The sequence below is a fragment of the Myotis daubentonii genome, chromosome 5 (genome assembly GCF_963259705.1).
Source record: "Myotis daubentonii chromosome 5, mMyoDau2.1, whole genome shotgun sequence".
Classification (NCBI taxonomy): Eukaryota; Metazoa; Chordata; class Mammalia; order Chiroptera; family Vespertilionidae; genus Myotis; species Myotis daubentonii.
Genome location: NC_081844.1, coordinates 6343761 through 6363133, shown reverse-complemented (window position 1 = coordinate 6363133; position 19373 = coordinate 6343761). Strand labels below are relative to the sequence as shown.

Genomic DNA, 19373 nt, shown 5'->3' with positions numbered 1-19373 from the left:
TCTTGAGCTCCTGGTCTGTGATGACCTCGGCAGTCGGGAGGCACATTGTCAGGTACGACGGTGGAGGCCTCCCTGGGCGGATGTTTCTGATGGTTCGATTAGGGTAATGGGTTTGGGGGGAGAAGGTCAGAGAGGCGAAGTGCCACTTCCATCACACATCAGGAGTCTACATTACCGCCCGGCCGGTGTGGCTCAGTGGTTAGCGTTGACCTATGAACTAGGAGGTCACAGTTCCATTCCCAGTCAGGGCACATGGCCGAGTTGCTGGGGGGCGGGCAGGAGGCAGCCGATCAACGATTCTCTCCCACCATGGATGTTTCCATCTCTCTCTCCCTCTCTGAAATCAATAAAAACATTTTAAAAAGAGTATATATTATCACCTCATGATGACTGTTGCTGATGACCTTCGTCACCTGCCAGGTGACACAGCGTTTTTGTCAGGTTCCTCACCGAAAAGTTACTCTTCCCCCGCTTTTCAAACTATCTCTTGGAAGGAAATCACTAAACAAAGTCCCACCCCTCCTCGAGGGTGGAGTGTTTACACAAAATATTTGGAGTTCCCTGCCCTTCAGGTTTGCCTCCTGCCCTTCACCTGCGATGTATTTGGTCGTGTGCACACCCGCGGGGACGCACGGCGAGCTCTCTATTCGTGGGGCGATGCGCCCCACACTCTCCGACGCGGATGCTCACGCTGCTCCGCCGGCCCTGGGAGCCCCCCTGACCTTCGCCGCGCCTGTGCTGGCCGGGGCTCCGCGCTGCCTGGCGCTGTGCCTCTCTCCTTCACTTTTATGCTCCTAGAAATTCATGTTCATGGCACTTCATGGACTGGGGGGGGGGGGGGGGGGGGGGGGGTCCCTTCACTGGAGAGAATTTGCGGAGCACTCCAGAACCTCCCGGCATCTTCCTCCAGGTGCCTCACGGTGCTCCAGCTGCAGTGACCTTCCCAGGGCAAGCGCATACCTGCCCCGGGGCCCTTGCTCTTGCAGGTCCCTCTGCTGGAATGTGTTCCTTCAATGCTCCCTTTCATCATTCCTGTCTCCGCTCACCGCCCGCCTCAGAAAGGCCGCCTCCTCCCAGACCCCACAGCCCGCCCCTGCTCCGTTTCCTCCGCATCCCCGTGCTGCTCCTCCCTGAAATGACCTCTGTTGACATATCTGCTTATCGCTTCTAAAGGCAAGTGTCATAAGGACAGGGTCAGCCAACCCTGAGCATGCGCGGCATGTGCTTGTTCGTCTAATTATTTTGAAATATTTCAGAAGTGTCTCCCAGAGACCCCTGGGGTCTGAGGGTAATCTTCTACTTTGGACAAGCGTCAGAGAGGCCCCCACGGGATACTGGTGGGCAGGGAGGGCCAAAGCAGTGCCACACCTGGGTCCCATCACCACAGCTCACTGCGGGCTGCAGGTATGGAGAGGGGACCCCAACCTCCTCTGCTTTGAGATCCCCACAACCACGGGCCGCCCCCAGCCCCGGCGGGGAGCTCAGGATGTGGAGAGAAGGCACAGCCGCAGGACGGAGGGCAGCAGAGGGGTGCAGGGGCTCAGAGCCCCCTAGCATTCTCCTTGGCTAGGGGTGGTGTGAGGGTTAAATGAGATTGGCTGGACATAGAACCCCTCAAAAACGGTTGCCTATTAGTATGATTCCAGAAGTACACACACACACACACACACACACACACACACACACGTGTGCAGATGACTTTGGAGGTGTTCATACACTCCCCCAAATCTATTCCTGAGCACTTGACCTACAAACACTCTGAATTATCCCCACATCCCACCCCCAGCTTGATCCCCTGAGTTAGGAGGCATGGCAGCTGAAGGAAGCCCCAGGCAGAGAGGAGGCAGGAGGCAAGGAATTGGAGAGGGCACAGGGGAGTTGGGGGGTGGGGGGGGGGGTGCTGCCTTGTGCACTCAGGAGAGCTGGTATGTCTGCACCTGCCTAGGCCCAAAGAACAGCCCCCCAGGGGCAGGTGGGACCCGATCCCAGCAGCCCTGTGTGGGTGGGAAGGTCTAGCCCAGCCCGACGTTCCAGTCGGCCCGGTGTGGGGGCTGGGCCCCACGAGGCCCTTGACGCTGGCAGAGAGGGTACACCCAGCTCCTGCCCTAATGCCCCCAGGCCCTTCCGGCCCAGGAGAGGCGAGGGCCTGTGGACACTCTCCCGGGCTGGAGCCTGAGTGTTTACCGTGCGTCCCCCTGGGGGTGTATGCCCGTGAGCAGGGGCACCGCCTTCACCTGTGTTTGGGTTTTGGGCCCACAGAGGTCATGAGAACCTTCCCAGGAAAAGCAAACACGCATGAGCTGGCTGGACACGCCATGCTCACAGGAGGAGGAAGGCACGACAGTAGGCACACGGTCAGTGCCAGGATGCCTCCCCATGCCAGGAGCCCTGGTTCCCCCAGTGGTGCCACAGAGGAGGAAACTGAGGCCCAGTGGGGAAAGGATTTGTCCAGGTCTCTCAGGGACAAGAGCTGGGGCACATGGATCACACACCCTCACGTGTGCTCAATAAACACACACTGGCCTCTTTGTGCGCCCACGCCCTCTCCTGCGCGGGCACATCCAGGCATGAGGGCCCACGCCCAGCTCCCCTCCCGGGCGCACCCACCGTGCCTGGTCACACTCTCCGGACCTCACGCACACGTGTGCGATGTGTGTCACAGAGACGTGGGGCTTCCTACAAAGGGCGGCGCTCAAGGACCCCCGCCTGGGCTGGGGTAGGGCAGGAGCTCAGGAATTGGCTGGCCGTCATAGGTTTCCATCTCCTAGAATGTCATCCAGTCAGGAAAACACTGATCGCTCTGCGTTGATGGGAGCCCCTCTGTAGTTGTAGATACACCGAATCACACTGACATCCCTTATGTGGAGTTCACCCACCCGCCTCACTTATATGTGATGTACAAATGCATCCAGACCAAAAATACCCATATACACCCACAAACATTCCAACACAACTACTGGTACAGGCATACCTACACACACGACAGCTGTATATTCACAACCAGGCACACCCAGGCCCCACAATGCACTCATGTGTAAAGAGATGTGTTCAGATACTCGATTTACATTCAGAAAACAGGTACCCATACATGTGCACCTTGTCACATTCACACACACATGCAACATCCACAAATTCACAGATGTAAGCACCAGCTTCATTCCCACAAATACGCTCAGAAAGTGATACATGTCATATAAACAAATAACTCATATAAACAAATAACATACAAGCCCTAACACATACGTATACTTATACGTACACAATTACACCCAGAAAAACACCCCTAGACATACAGGCCCACAAAGACCTGGCACACAAACACTGTGCACTCACTGTCACACACAGCTAAGAGGCACACAGCAGATGTTTTGATGCAAACACACAATGGAACTCACAAGCAAATATTAAACAAATATCCACAAACAGGAATATACCCAGACATTTACTAGTAGAAATATACCCAGTAACACGCACTATGTACACAACTATATTCACACACACCTCCATGCTGACATACAATCAGACTCATAGCACACAAATATATTTACTCACACAATACGCAATTCCTAAATAAATGTGCACACTAATAAATGCATCCAGATATGGACATTCTTACACAATTATACCCACTTCCACAGTTTACATATCCTGTCACTCGAGACTGACACCATTATGCAAGTGCCGTCACCCACAAATACACTCATGTAAATACATGTTGCATAAAAATACAGTCCCACATACACACATATGTGCACACACCACACTCAAATGCTCATATACAAATACACGTGGACACACATACATCCCCATCTACACACAATTGGAGCCTCAACAAAGTCTGTTGATACCACAAATGCACATGCAGATATTTGCAACTGTACCCAGTAGCAGCCATTCAAATACACTCATTGACACAAGTAGTCACAAGTACACACACTCTCGGTGTCCCTCCGATATTCCTTCATTGGCCTTAATCAAACCTTTGTACAAAACACAAGTACATTTAGGTGTTCACAAATACACACACTCACAAAGACACCGACACAGACACACACACACACACTCACCACTCCTATATCCTCAGGACACAGACCTACACAGTACGGATCCTCATACACACAACACACAAGAAAAACACGGACACCCCCACACACCTATGCGCACCCGCAGACATCCTCAAATACACCCGTCAGCACCTAAGTACATTCAGGGACACACACAGGTAAGTGCACGCATTTCTGTATGTCCGTAACAGTCAGGAACAGGTGCACCCACGGGAGGACGAGCCCGCGCCAATGCTCGCGCTCGCATCTAAGGACACGCACTCGGGCCAGCACACACATTCACAGCACAGGGTCCCCCATCCTCTCCAGTGCGCTCACAAGCACGCACACATGCGCGCCCCCGAGCGCGCGCGCACGCTGCTCCGCAGCCTCCGCCCCACCCTGCGGCGGGGACCGGGCGAGGCGCGGGCACCGGGCGGGGGCGGGGCGCACCTGGGCTCCGCCCCGGGGCGGGGCCGACGCAGCGTCGCGAACGCCGGCGGCCGCACCTGGCTGGAGGCTGCGGCGGCGGCGGCGGCGGCGCCCCGGGTGGAGCGCAGCGCAGCGCAGCCGACCGGCGCGGAGCGGGCGCCGCAGCCCCGGCAGCGCCATGGTGGAGGCGGCGCCCCCCGGGCCCGGGCCGCTGCGGAGGACCTTCCTGGTCCCCGAGATCAAGTCGCTGGACCAGTACGATTTCTCGCGGGCCAAGGCAGCGGCCAGCCTGGCGTGGGTGCTGCGGGCCGCGTTCGGGGGCGCAGGTACCCGCTGGCGGGCGGCAGGTGCGGAGGGCGGGCCTGGGAGGTCGGGGACGTGGGAACAATAGCCGGGCCGCCGGGGTCCCCGGGCCTCCGCTGGCTGCTCGGCCCGGGCCGTGGACTTTGGTCGCCCCGCGGCGGGAGCGCGGTGGGGGTGGGGCCGGCGGCCCGGCTCCGCGCCTAGACCCCGATGTCGGGGTCCCAGGTGAGCGGGGCGGTGTCTGCGCGCCGCCGGGGGCTCCAGTGCGGGCCTTGTCTTGCACGCCCTCCTCCCCTTTACACACTCGCATCCTGCGCGCGAGGACCCCCAATTCACACCCGGACACACTCCCGGAGGCCCGGACACACAGCCGCCGACGCCCCGCCGGCGCTGCGGGCGGCGCGGGGAGCTCCGGGAACCCCTTCTTTCGCCCCCACCGCCCCGGCCAGGCCCTGGCTGGCAGCTGTGACTTATTGCCCCATTTCGCCGAGGAGGCCGGGAGCCCAGTGGAAGGGAAATGGCTTGTCCAAGATCGCCTGTGGCAGGGCCCAGGTGTGAAGAAGTCGGGTGGAGGGGGGATGTGGGTAGGTAGGTCCCCAGCATTGGCGGCCCTGGGCGGGCTCCGGCAGGGCCACTTGCCAGAGCTGGGAGCGAGGGCCTGCCCATGGGGAAGAAGGGGTTAATTAAGGACCAGGCCTTCCTGTGGGGACGCCCTGCCCACCCACTTGCCCTGCCCACTGGTCTTGGCAGCAGTTGGGCACAGCCCCTCCTCCCTCAGTGGCCTTCCCAGATCAACCTGTTCTGGGTGTGGGTCCCGTGATCGCTGCCCCTCTCCTGGTTCCGCTCAAGCCTGCCTCTTCTCGGCTCCCTGCACCCTGGCATGAGGGCCCGCCCGCTCCGGGGCCTGCTTGCCCCAGGGACCTGCTTGAGGAAGAAAGGTGGTTGGTGGAAACAGACTCAGGCGGCCCCAGCCCCTCACATCCCAGGTGATGAGGCCATAGAGAACTCACCTTTGGGGATCAGAGTAGGGTTGAGTCCTGGCTCCACCACACTGTGGACTGATTCTCCCAGCCTCTAAGCTCCCATTTCCCTTCTGTAAAAGAAGGCATTCCTCACTGACCTGTTTCGCAAGTGTCTGTGGGACCCACTGCACCAGGACAGTGCAAGAATGAGTGGAATCCCAGTCAGGGCCTTCTCAGGGCTGCTGGAGGCAGAGAGCCCGGCCCCAGAATCCCTGCTCTGTGCCTGGCACACAGTGCCGCTACGTGGGTGCTCGCTCTTACTGCTGCCGGCGTCGGTATGATGTTTTTATTTAATAATATTATGGTATTCATTGTCCCCTGGCCAGCGGACAGCAGAAATTACTATCCCATTTCACAGAAAGGAAAGTGAGGTCCCTGAGGAGACGCACGACCCAGCTCCCTGCGCTGTGACACCCTCCCCGAGGTCTTCCCCACCCACCGCCTCTAAGCAGAGGCCTGAGGAAGCGGGGGCACCAGGCCCCGACAGGAAAGTGGGAACAGAACTCTGCTGGGTTCATGAGCTCTGGGTGCCAGGCCAGTGCTGGGTGTTCCGGATGGATTGGGGCTTGGATGTGGGAGAGTGGGGTACGGCACATAAAACCGTATCGTTGCTGCCGTGAGTGGTGAGTAGAGGGGGTGCAGCAGAGCCCAGGGAGCGGGGAGATCCCTGAAATCTTCCAGGGAGGGGAGGAACAGGGAGCCCTCCTCAGAAGGAGGACTTGAACCTTGAAGTATGCATATGAATGTGCGGGGGGTGGGGGGGGATCCCACGTGCTGAGGCATGGGGTAGGGACCAAGGAGGAGTTCTCCCAGGACATGGGGGTCCTGGTGGTCACCGAGGGAGGCTGAGGATGGGGAGGCAGGTGAGACAGGAGGGCTCTCGGGCCCTGGGTGGGATCTGAGGGCCCTGGGGAGTGTAGACCGTGTTTGGGGACTGACAGGATGAGATCAGAAGTGCCAGTGCCCAGGGGGAGTCGTGGCTGGGGAAGGGGGGTCTGGTGACCCCAAGGCACAGGTGTGAGGAGGCTGCAGCAGTCTGGCAGGCGGACCCAGCAGAACTGGAGCTCAGAGAGAAGACAGAAAGGGCGCCATCTTTAAGCAAGTTTGGAAACAGCACATGCAGTCCCCGTGCCTGGTATCAGTGTGTTGCACAGGGAGCTGGGCTTAGGTCAGCTCTGCGGGTTACTAGCCGTGTGAGCTTTGGCAGGTTCCGTCAGCCGGCGCGCTACGCTTTCTCACCTGCGCAGTGGGGGTAAGGATGTAAGTCCTGTAAGACTAATGACCAAATGGACGAAGGTCGTCGTGGCGTAAATGCATGCTAGTGGTGCTTGGAGTCACCGTCCCGTGGCAGCCGCGAAGCCTGCTGGACTGGACCACGGTGCGCTGTTAATGTAACATACACCAAGGCTTCCGAAGACGTGGTGCCACCCCCCATGCTGTATCTCATGACGGTGTTTTTATGTCGAGTCCGTGTTGAAATGACAATGTTTTGAAGGTACAGGGGACCCCTGAACAGCACAGGGGCCAGGGGCACAGTTGGGCCGCTGTGGTAACTTGTTGTGTTGTTGTTAATCCTCACCCACCCAGGGATATTTTTTCCATTGATTTTTAGAGACACCAGAAGGGAGAGGGAGAGGAGGGGAGAGGAAGAGAAACAACGATGTGGGAAAGGCACATCGCTTGGTTGCCTAGGGCTGTGGATAACTTCTGACGCCCCAGAAATTTAACTACATTAGCCTACTGTTGACTGGAAGCCTTACTGATAACATAAACAATCGAGTAGCATGTATTTTGTATGTTCTATGTATTATGTATTGTATTCTTATAATACAGTGAGCGAGAGAAAAGAAAGAAATCATAGGGGCCCTAGCCGGCTTGGCTCAGTGGATAGAGCATCGGCCTGCGGACTGAAGGGTCCCAGGTTCGATTCTGGCCAAGGGCACATGCCCGGGTTGCGGGCTCAATCCCCAGTGGGGGTGTGCAGGAGGCAGCCGATCAATGATTCTCTCTCATCATTGATGTTTCTATCTCTCTCTCCTTCTCCCTTCCTCTCTGAAACCAATAAAGAAATATATATTTTTTTAAAAAAAGAAATCATAGGGAAGAGAAGATGCATTTATAGTATTTATTGAAAAAAAATCCATGTATACATGGACCCATCCAGTTCAAACGCATGTTGTTCAAGGATAAACTGTATATTAGGTTAAATGTATTGCTAAATTAATGTTGCTTGTTTCTACTTTTTAAATATGGCTATTAGGAAATTTAAAACTACATATATGACTTGCACTACATTTCTGTGGGATAGCACTGTTCTACAGTAAATGCTTAATAAACATTTTAGAGCATAGAGCAGTGGGCCTTGACCAGAGGGGGGTGGGGGCTGGCTTCGGCCCTCAGGGGACATTTGGCACTGTCTGGAGACAGGACAGCTCACCCCACCCCTTGCCGAACACAAAGAATTACCCGCCCCAAATGCCAATAGAGAGAGGTGGAGGCACACTGGCACAGGGGAAGTGCTTGTTAAACATTAGCTATCTGTGGCAGTGTCTCTCCTCATGGTTTCATTTTGAAGGCCCTGACAAGTCCCGCGGAAAAGAAACTTGTTTAATTTTTGTGGATGGGAGCAGGAAACGAGTAGGAGCTGGAGAGACAGGGAGGAGGGTTTGGCTTTGAAAGATGCCAGGAGGTCAGAATTGATTGAATGAAGGAGGGATGGTGATTTCTCACTGCAGTGGGAACAGAGAGAAGGAACAGGTTTGAAGCAAGATGCTAAGGATTCTGGGAGATGCCAAGGTTACAGCAGGTGCTCAGATGGTAACGGAGGTCATTGTAGTGTGGGGGTGGGGGGCGGGGGGCATGTCCGTTTACGAGGCCGCTGAGACAGAGCTGCCAGGAGCTCTGCCGTGAAGGGGCAGGTGTGGAGGGGCTGTCAGTGGTGGGAAACCGGGAGGTGCTGGGGGAGGAAGCTTCCAGAGGAGGCCCCGGGCAGAGAGCCCAGGCGAGATACGAGCCCAGAGCCCACGGTGCGTGTTGGATGGCCCCGGCCTTGAGGAGGCTGGGAGCTGGCAGGGGAGGAGCCAGATCTGGGAGGTTGGGTGGGGGTGGGCTGGAAGGAGTGAAGCCTGGAGAACTTGTCTTTCAAGGAGCTGAGCTGAGAGGGGCAGAGGACAGGCACAGCTCTCCAGAGGTGGGGCGCTGAGTGGAAAGGTCCGGTGTGATTTTAGGGGGTGGGGAAGGCCCGCCAGGGAGGGGCTGGAGGCAGGATGCTCGCGGCCTGTGATGGGAACCAGAGGAAGGCCTGGCCAGGTTCGAGTGTTCTAAGCACTAGAATCCTGCCCCTGTTCTTTCAGACACACACAGAGCCCCACACACAGAGCATCTCTGGTTGGATAAGCGTTGGGCCTCCTGGAAGAGCCCGCGAGGCAGGTCCCGGTTGGCCTCAGGCCCCTCTCCCCAGCCTTCTTGGGTCTCTCTACCCTTGGGTCCTACTTGAGGCCCACGCGGGCTCCCTTAAGCCTCTCCCGACTCTGCTGCCTCACTCAGGTCTGCGTGGCTCTTCTGGGGCCTCATCTCCCTGTTCTAAGCCCCAGCCCCTCACACTGAGCCTCCCGCACCTGCCTGTCACACCCTCTCTTCCCGTCTTCCTCTCAGGCCGATGGGGCCTGGCACCCCCTTCTCCTCTCCCTCCTCCCTTCAGTCACCAAAGTCAGACCCCTGACTCCGCCGCCCCCCAGGGTGTCTGCAGTCTGTCCACCTCACCCGTTTGGTGCCCTGCCAGCTCAGCCCCCCAGCCTCCCAGCTGAGGGTGTCCGCTGAAGGCCTGGACTTGAGAGCCAGGCCCTTCACTGCCCAGCTGCGTGGCCTGCCCTAGGCAGGTTGCTGTTCACGGTGCCTGGGTTTTGGAGTTCCCACTTGCTCCCCGGCTGCTGGTCCCTGGGCTGCAGGTGTGAAGGAGCCTGCAGGGAGGCGGTTAGGCATGTTGTATTGTTACTGTCCTCCCCCCAAACCCCCAAAGACCTCCCCCAGCCGGCCCTCCCCCAGGCACTGCTGTCTTCCGCCCTGACCTGTGCTTGCATGGCCGCCCTCCTGCCTGGACACCATCGCCTCCTCTGCAAACTCCTCCACTTGCTCTCCTGTCTTAGCCAGGTCCCGACTCTCCCTTCTCGGTGCCATCCTGTGTGTGGGGGGGTGGGGGGGTGGGGGGGGCTCGTGGCCCTGACCTGCCCTCACCCTCCCTCCCGCAGAGCACGTGCCCGCGGAGCTGTGGGAGCCCTTCTACACGGACCAGTACGCGCAGGAGCACGTGAAGCCGCCGGTGACGCGGCTGCTGCTGTCGGCCGAGCTGTACTGCCGGGCCTGGCGCCAGGCGCTGCCGCAGCTGGAGGCGCCCCCCGGCCCTTCCGCTCTGCTGGCCCTGCTGGCGCGGAGGGGCACGGTGCCCGCACTGCCCGAGCGCCCGGTGCAGGAGGCCGACCTGAGACACCAGCCTGTCCTGATGGTAGGCCCCGCCCACCAGACTCGGGGGCTCCACCCACCAGGCCAGGCTCCTCCCCCAAAGGCTCCTCCCCGGCCAGGTTCCTCCCATCAATACTCCTCCCACCCGGCGTGGGTCCAAAAGACACGCCTATGGCCCTGGAGGACTTGCCTACATGCCCCCCCAGAGCCTAAGGCCTGGCATCTGACCTCAAAGCCCAGCCCACCAGAGGGGCTCTTCCAGGGACCCCTGCCCCGCTAGCCCCTCCCGCTTCCAGCTGCTCCCCTTCACCCGCGGGCCTTGTCCCCACAGGGAGCCCACCTCGCCGTCATCGACGCCCTCATGGTTGCCTTCGCCTTGGAGTGGACAAAGACGCTGCCCAGTCCCTTGGCCCTGGCCAGCTTGGAGCACAAGCTCCTTTTCTGGGTGGACACGGTAGGTGGGGCCGGGCCAGGATGGGGGGGGGCAGGATTGCTGTGACCAGAGCACTGACCCCTCCTGGCCCCCCAGACTATCCGGCGGCTGCAGGAGAAGACAGAGCAGGAGGCCGCCCGGAGAGCAGCGCCCGCAGCGCCCGCAGAGGGGGCGGCCCCCGCGCAGCCCTCGGTGAGGCTGGGCAGTAGGTGGACGGAAGGACAGACAGTCACGGGCGGGGTGGGCAGAACGGGGTTCCTGCACTGAGGGTGTTAGAGGTGACTCTGTCTTCCTCCCTCTCCCTCCTCCCCTCCCCTCCCTGTGCCTGCTCCTCTCATCTCTGCCTCTGGCGTCAGTGCCCCACACGCTGGTACTGGAAGCTGGTTCCTGTAAGTGGGGCCCTCTCTGCCCCATCTGCCTGCCTGCTTGTCGCTCTGTGTCTGTCTGCCTGTCTCCTCCTCCTCCTACCTCCCCTGGCTGTGAGCAAAGGAGGTGTGACCCCAGCCCTGGGGGACAGGGAACCCCTCTGTGAACCAAGAGAAGAGGGAACGCTCTGCTGTTCACTGAGCGGGCAGCCCCCTCCCCTCCCATCAGTCACAGGGTAGAACTCCCTGTTAGCTGGGAAATGAGCTGAGGCAGGGAGTCCTTCTGTCTCTGAAGGAGGGCCCAGCCCATCAGACACATGGTCCTGACCCAGTGGGGCAGGCGCGTGGAGGAGACCCCTTCTGGCCAAGAGGAAGGCCCACACCCAGAAGGTGGCAGATTCTTCCTGAGACTCCAGCTTCCTGGGGATCCATCTCACCTTTGGGGGTGGGAGGTGCCCATCCCTGAAGCACAAGGGGAAAGTGACCGCTGAGTGTAGGGGAGGCCTTGGGCTGGCTGGGGTCCCTGCCTTCTCTCACTCCAGGGCCTCTTTCCCCAGCCTTGGCTTAGGTTGGGGGTTCCTGTCCTTTTGCTTACCTGCTTCCTTTCCCTGAGCTGGGCCTGGGTCTTTTGTGGGGGGAGGATTCCCTGCATGGAGGCTGCTCTGTGGGGTCCCTTCAGGCTGGGAGGAGCTGGGGTCCCCAAAGCCGGCCAGAGTGCAGTCGGGGAGCTGGACGGCCACGGGCTCAGGACTGGGCTCCGGGCTTTCCTCCCCCTGCTCCCGGAGGTGTGCTTGGGTGCCCAGCAAGTCAGCACCCCTCCCGCCCCGCTGACGGCTGCTCCTCTCCCCCCAGCACGCAATTGCCTTCTGTTTGAAGGAGTCGGGGAGCAAACCCCCCATGGTAATGTATCCCCCACCCCAGGTCCCAGGGCCCCTGCCCCGGCCCCCACTGCTGGCCTGGCTGCTCGAAGACACCTCCTCTGCCTTGCTGCTGCCCTCCCCGCTCCAGGCTGGCCCTCACTCTGGCTCTGGGACCCCCCTCGTGGCGGAAACCCCAGTCTTCCCTGCCCCGCCTGCATGACCACTAACCCGAGGGCCAGCCTGACCTCTGACCTGACCTGACTCCCACCCGCAGATCCGGTATCGCAAGGACCGCACTGTGGCCCGATGTGCCCCCTGCTTTCCCACCGTGACTGGCCTCCAGGACCTGGCCAGTGGGGCCGCACTGGCCGCCACAATCCACTGCTATTGTCCCCAGCTGTTGAGGCTTGAGGGTGAGTGAATGGGCCTGGGCCAGACGCCCTCCCCGGAGCCCAGCGTCCAGGCGTCGGTTCCCAGTGTGGTGCAGCCACTGTGAGTGCAGCTTCCGGAATCGGCAGACCTGGGTTTAACCTCTTCCCCTAATTCGCTGTGTGACTTCACATAAGTGTCTAAACTTTTCTGAGCTTTATATGACTCACTCCTGCAGCAAATATTCCTAGCGTGAACTGTGTACCATACTTCATTTTAGAGGCCAGGATCCAGTGGCTCACATTCTAGTTTGGAGAGAAAGACAGCCAGTTCATCTGGAGGAACATTCCTGATGTCAGGTGCCCAGAGGGTGCTGGGTAATCAGGAAAAGCTTGGGGTTTTTTAAAGATTTTTAGAGAGAGAGGAAGGGAGAGGGAGAGAAACATCGATGCCAGAGTGAGACTCCTGCACACCCCCTCCTGGGGATTGAGCCCACAACCTGGGCATGTGCCCTGACCGGAATGGAACCATGGCAGCCTTTCGGTGCATGGAGGACACCCAGCCACTGAGCCACACCAGCCAGGCAGGGAAAGCATTTTGAGTTGAGTCCTTGGGGGACTAGTGCCCTAGGTTTTGGAAGTGGCCGTGAGAGACCTGAGGAACAGCCTGTCCCAGTACCGCCTGGTGACGGCGCCTGGCACTAGACCCACCGGAGGCCTCCTTTTCCCGGGGCCCCTTCTCCTTCTCAGACCGGCACTCTGTCCCCACAGAGGTGTGCCTCAAGGACCCCATGTCGGTGGCGGACAGTCTGTACAACCTCCAGCTGGTGCAGGATTTCTGCGCCTCCCGCCTTCCTCGTGGTTGCCCCCTGTCCCTGGAGGACCTGCTTTATGTGCCACCACCCCTCAAGGTAAGGCCATTTCGGGCATGTGGGCATGTGGGCATCCAGGACCATGATGTCCCCTGGGCTGACCCTGCCTTCCGCTTCCAGATCAACCTGGTGGTGCTGTTGGCTGAGATGTTCATGTGCTTTGAGGTGCTGAAACCTGACTTCGTGCAGGCCAAGGACCTGCCTGACGGTCACGGTGAGGCCCAGCCCGGGGTCCAGGTGGGGGGTGGGGGCCACGCTCTGACTGACCCTCCTCTCTCTGCTGCAGCCGCCTCCCCCCAGGCCACAGAGGCCTCCACCCCTCAGAACAGCAGTGGCAGTAGGTACGCTTTTCCCATTGGGTGAGAGTCCACAGCCGTGACGGGCGCCTCCTCCCGCTGGTCACTGGGACAGGCCTCAGGGATGCTCTGCTCTACCCCGGGAGAGGTGAGGGAGGGGTCCCATGGCTGACGTGCATCTCTTGGCAGTTCTCCTGTCTTCAACTTCCGCCATTCACTCCTGTCACCTGGTGGCCCCCAGTCCCCACTCCGAGGATCCACAGGTGAGGGCACAGGGATGTCCCGGGAAACCCCCGCCCAAAAGACTGCCCAGCTGAATTCATGTTGTCACCCTGTGACCCCTCCATTGGGTCTCTTTGGCACATGGTAACACGCATTGACCCCCACACTGACCCAGTGGCTCAACAGGACTTCCTAATAACATTAAGTGGCCCCCAGCTATCCATCCACATAATGACCCATGGGTGACTCACCCAGTGAGACCCCCTGGCCAACCCCACCCATGGTCCCCAGTGACCCCGCCCCCTAGTGACCAGTGAGTGACCCCGCCCCCCCATAGTGACCACCAAGTGACCCCTCCCCAACCCTCCCCAGGCTCACTGAAGTCCTCCCCATCCATGTCCCATATGGAGGCCCTGGGCAAGGCCTGGAACCGGCAGCTCAGGTGAGTGCATCTCAAGGGCCTGGGCAGTGGAGAGGGCTGGGCCAGGTTGGGGCTGGGGTGGAGCCGGGGCTTGACCCAGGGGCTGACCCCTCCCTCTGGCCGCCCAGCCGCCCCCTTTCCCAGGCTGTGTCATTCAGCACCCCCTTTGGCCTGGACAGCGACGTGGATGTCGTCATGGGAGACCCGGTCCTACTCCGCTCTGTCAGCTCAGACAGCCTGGGCCCCCCGCGCCCTGTGCCGGCCCTGGCCCCTGCCCACCCACCCCCGGAGCCTGGAGACCTGCCTACCATCGAGGAGGCCCTGCAGATCATCCACAGCGCCGAGCCCCGGCTACTCCCAGACGGGGCTGCTGATGGCAGCTTCTACCTCCACTCACCTGAGGGGCCCTCCAAACCCCCGCTGGTCTCCCCCTACCCACCCGACAAAGCACCTGCCTACTTGCCCCACCTCGAGGGCCCCTCAAAACTGTCTCCCGGCCTGGCAGGGGAGGTACTGAATCCACCGGCCCTGTCGGAAGGCTCCCCGAAGGTGGGGCCTTCAGCCTCAGCTGCCAGCAACTCTGAAGTGAAGATGACCAGCTTTGCTGAACGCAAGAAACAGCTGGTGAAGGCCGAGGCCGAGGCCGGAGCGGGCTCCCCGGTGTCCACCCCAGCGGAACCAGCGGCCCTGAGCTCAGAGATGAGTGAGCTTGGAGCCCGGCTGGAGGAGAAGCGGCGGGCCATCGAGGCTCAGAAACGACGGATAGAAGCTATCTTTGCCAAGCACCGCCAGCGACTGGGCAAGAGCGCCTTCCTGCAGGTGCAGCCACGGGAGGCCGGAGGGGAGGCCGAGGCCGAGGTGGAGGCCGAGGCAGGCCCTGCCCCTGGTGGGGAGCGGCCAGCGGGGGAGGGCCAGGGTGAGCCGTCCCCACGGCCCAAGGCAGTGACATTCTCACCAGAACTGGGCCCAGTGCCCCCCGAGGGTCTGGGGGACTATAACCGGGCAGTCAGCAAGCTGAGCGCTGCACTGAGCTCATTGCAGCGGGATATGCAGAGGCTCACAGACCAGCAGCAGCGGCTCCTGGCCCCGCCCGAAGCCCCCGGACCCACCCCACCTCCTGCTTCGTGGGTCATCCCTGCCCCCACGATGAGTCCCAAAGCTGCATCTGCCAGCCCTACGCGGCGAGCCCCCGCTGTCCGGCGCAGCCCCGGGCCTGGTCCCAGCCCAACACCCCGCAGCCCGAAGCATGCGCGGCCAGCGGAGCTACGACTGGCGCCCCTGACAAGGGTGCTCACACCCCCCCACGATGTAGACAGCCTCCCCCACCTGCGTAAGTTCTCGCCGAGCCAGGTGCCCATGCAGACGCGCTCCTCCATCCTCCTGGCAGAAGGGCCACCTCCAGAGGAGCCCATGGCCAGGCCGGGCCTCATTGAGATCCCACTGGGCAGTTTGGAAGAGCCCTCGGCCGAGAATGAGGGGGATGGGAGCCCCCCTGATGCTGATGATTCCTTAGAGGAAGACGGTTCTTCAGAGGGAGTTCCCCGCTCTGGGCTGGGCTTCTTCTACAAGGTGAGCCACCTTAGCGGGTGGGGCCAGGGATGCATGGATGGATGGTCAGGGCGTGGGGAGGTGCGGGGGTGGGTTGCTGGACCGGTGGGTGGACAAATAGATGGAGTTAGTGGATGGATAGAAGGTGGGTGGATGGGGGCTAGGTAGCCACATGGGAGTGGGCAAGTGTGTGCGGCCAAATGGACAGATAGGTGGGGTGTGTGGACACACAGAGGGTAGATGGGTAGACAGACAGATGGGGTGTGCAGATGGATAGATGGGTGGGTGATGGACAAAACGGACACATTGGGCAAGGGTCTTCAATGACATCTCCTTCCCCTCCTGCTGTTTCCTTCCCAGTGGCCTTGCCAGTTCCCCTTCCTGTCCCTGTCCTATATCCCGTTACTCTTCATCCTCATGGCACCCCAGCCTGGGCCACCACCTCTCATCTGCACACCTGCCGTCACATTTTAAAAACAGATTTTTTTTTAAATTGATTTCAGAGAGGAAGGGAGAGGGAGAAACATCAATGATGAGACTCATTGATCGGCTGCCTCCTGCACGCCCCCACACTGGGGATGGAGCCCACAACCCAGGCATGTACCCTGACTGGGAATTGAACTATGACCTCCTGGTTCATAGGTTGATGCTCAACCACTGAGCCACACCGGCCGGGCTGCAGTTATATTTTGACTGGTATACACTGACCTCCTCTCCCAAGTACCTGGCCATTTCCAACTGAGCAGCCAGAGATTTTCAAAAAGTGCAGATTGGTCCTTGCCACTGTCCTGTTAAAACCCTTTGCCCTTACAATTAAAGCCAGTCCTTAGGCCCAGCCTGACCCTGTGCAATGCCATTCTCCCAGCTCCGCGTCCCCGACCAGCCTCCTGCCGCCCCACATGCTTGCGAGGCTTGTGCTGGCCTCAGGGCCTTTGTACTCGTTCCCTCTGCTCTCCACCCTCCTCCTCTGGGTTGCTGCCTTCAGGAAGCCTTGCTTGGTGCCTCTCTACATGTAGACTGGCAGCTGCCGGTCGCTGTGGTATCACACTGCCTTCCCCACTGGGCTAGTGCCTTATGGGAGCAGCACCCAGGTCTGCCCTGCCCGTGTGTCAGTACCCAGCACATGGGGCTCTGCATAACGTGGGCGCCAACTAAATACCTTTAGAACAATCACAAAACCGCAAGTACAGGTGAGTGGCTGGCGGGCTGGGCTGACTGGTCAGACTGTAGCTGTGCCAGGGGAGAGACACCAGCTGGACTCAGTGCCTGCCCCCAGGATGAAGACAAGCCTGAGGACGAGATGGCCCAAAAGCGAGCCAGCCTGCTGGAGCGGCAGCAGCGGCGGGCGGAGGAGGTGCAGCGCCGGAAACAGTGGCAGGAGGCCAAGAAAGAGCAGCAGAGGGAGGAGGCTGCACGGTGAGGCCGGGCACAGGCCAGGGACCCTGCCACCAGAGACCCCGTCACCTGTCTGACTGCTTCCTCCCTCCACCTGTAGGCTGGCCCAAGAGGAGGTGGCCCCCGGCCCCCCAGCCCCCACTGCCAGGGCCCCAGCTGAAGAAGAGGCGGGCCCCCGGCGTGGGGAGTTCACACGGCTCGAGTACGAGCGCCGGGCCCAGCTGAAGCTAATGGATGACCTGGACAAGGTGCTGCGGCCGCGGGCCTCAGGCGGGCCAGGCCGGGGTGGACGGAGGGCCCCGCGGCCGCGCTCTGGTTGCTGTGATGATTCTGCCCTGGCGCGAAGCCCAGCCCGTGGCTTGCTGGGTGAGGACCCGGGGGATGGGGGGGATATGCTGCAGGGGCCATATGTGGGCGATGAAGGTCTCAGGTAGGACTGTCCTGCCTGCTAGGTGAAGACTTCTGGGGATGTGGGGGTTGCAGTAGGGTAAGGGCAGTTGAGCAGAGCTGGCTTAATAGTTGAAGTTCCTTGGGTATGTTTGGGGGTGCGAGATTTCTGCTCGGGGCTACATACGGTGAGGGTTTGGGGGCAGGGATGACCTCGCATTCCCTCCCCAGTCTGCCAGGCAAGGCCCCACTGGGCACTTCGGGAGGTAAGGGGGCTTTGAGTGGGGTCTGATCCAATGCACTCTCTCCCTAGGTTCCCGGCTCAGCAAGGTCTACTCCCAGTCTACCCTGTCCCTGTCCACAGTGGCCAACGAGGCCCCCAATAACCTTGGCGTGAAGAGGTCCACATCTCGGTGAGCGTGGCCGGGGCAGGTGGCCTCTCCAAGTCTGTATGTGCACGTGTGAGCTTCTGAGCGTGACATGGCATGGGTGTGTGTATCTGCCACTAATGGCTGCAAGGGCACCTACAAGGCCAAGGGCGAGTGTCTGTATTGAGGGGCAGGACCTACGGATGTGCCTGAGGCAGGAGAGCGAGGGCACTGCATGGACTTGGAAGTGTACAGCGTACACGCACGTCTCCCCTCTGCAGAGGATGCAGGCTGTTCCATCTCTAGTCCCACTGCAGGCTGGCAGCTTCACTTCCCCTCCCCCACTGACTGCATCTCCATCCCATCCCTTTCCGTGTAGGGCTCCGTCCCCATCAGGCCTCATGTCCCCAAGCCGCCTTCCTGGTGGCCGTGACTGGGAGAACGGCAGCAATGCCTCTTCGCCGGCATCAGTGCCTGAATACACAGGTGAGTGGGACTCCAGGTGGCCGGTGCTGGGCCCTCCTTTTCCCTGGTCATCACTGCTGACTACCCTGCCCCCTAGGTCCCCGGCTGTACAAGGAGCCCAGCGCCAAGTCCAACAAGTTCATCATCCACAACGCCCTGTCGCACTGCTGCCTGGCAGGCAAGGTGAACGAGCCGCAGAAGAACCGCATTCTTGAGGTCTGTGCCCAGGGGTGGGATTCGGCGGGAGGGGTGGGGGCCTGGCTGTGCTGGCTGACGGCCTCCCCTGCCCACCAGGAAATTGAGAAGAGCAAGGCCAACCACTTCCTGATCCTCTTCCGGGACTCAAGCTGCCAGTTCCGGGCCCTGTACACTCTGTCAGGGGAGACAGAGGAACTGTCCCGGCTGGCAGGCTACGGCCCCCGCACCATCACGCCCGCCATGGTCGAAGGCATCTACAAGTACAACTCAGACCGCAAGCGCTTCACCCAGATCCCCGCCAAGACCATGTCCATGAGCGTAGACGCCTTCACCATCCAGGGGCACCTCTGGCAGAGCAAGAAGCCCACCACCCCCAAGAAGGGTAGCAGTACCCCCAAATAGCCCTGCCCGGGTGGTGCTTGGCCACCACCCTCTCGGAGGACATTCAGAGGGGACTCCTGGGTCCTGTCTGTCCCTAACCTTGTCTGGGTGGGGCTGGAGTCCCCACCCTCTAATTTTCGTCTCATCCTGCTGTGGGGGCTGAGCTGGGAGGTTCAGGGACTCAGGGCTCAGCTTAGCCCCCTGTCTGTCCTCCCTACCTTCTTGAATAAAATAATTTAAAGTGACCTTGAATGCTGGCATCTCGGAGGCTGGCTGGGGCACCTGGTGATCTCTGCCTAGGAGGGTTTTCCACACTGTTTCCTGTCACCTATTCACTCTTGAACCTGCCCAGTCTCCTCAGCTCCCTTGCTGGCGCTGACACAGCTCTAGCCAAGGCCACGTCTTCCCTGCCAGCACCCCCACCCCATCCCCATCCCCATTTCTCAGCTCCTTTACTGACCTCTTGGACACAGGCGGCTTCTGACCAGCCCTCCTCTCCCCACGGCCTTCCCATCCCTGCTCACTGTTTTCCTCGC

The 19373-nt window shown here is 60.2% G+C and overlaps 1 protein-coding gene across 9 annotated transcripts; it reads left to right on the top strand.

The window, feature by feature from the left end:
* Nucleotides 1-4531: 4531 nt before the first annotated feature.
* On the top strand, nt 4532-19082 carry CAMSAP3 (calmodulin regulated spectrin associated protein family member 3). 9 transcript variants are annotated; one of them, XM_059695705.1, is made up of 19 exons: nt 4532-4801; nt 10048-10301; nt 10590-10712; nt 10788-10883; nt 11048-11080; nt 11909-11956; nt 12191-12329; nt 13035-13195; nt 13277-13370; nt 13443-13497; nt 13642-13715; nt 14047-14116; nt 14275-15664; nt 16920-17059; nt 17139-17404; nt 17739-17838; nt 18173-18279; nt 18356-18474; nt 18553-19082. In XM_059695705.1, exons 1-19 carry the CDS (start codon nt 4654-4656, stop codon nt 18856-18858), a joined length of 3723 nt encoding a protein of 1240 aa, XP_059551688.1. In that variant the 5' UTR covers nt 4532-4653; the 3' UTR covers nt 18859-19082. The 9 variants fall into 9 exon arrangements, with proteins under 9 accessions (XP_059551688.1, XP_059551684.1, XP_059551686.1 ...); XM_059695701.1 differs by having other exon boundaries at nt 14224-15664; XM_059695702.1 differs by having other exon boundaries at nt 4533-4801; nt 13056-13195; nt 14224-15664.
* Nucleotides 19083-19373: the final 291 nt, after the last annotated feature.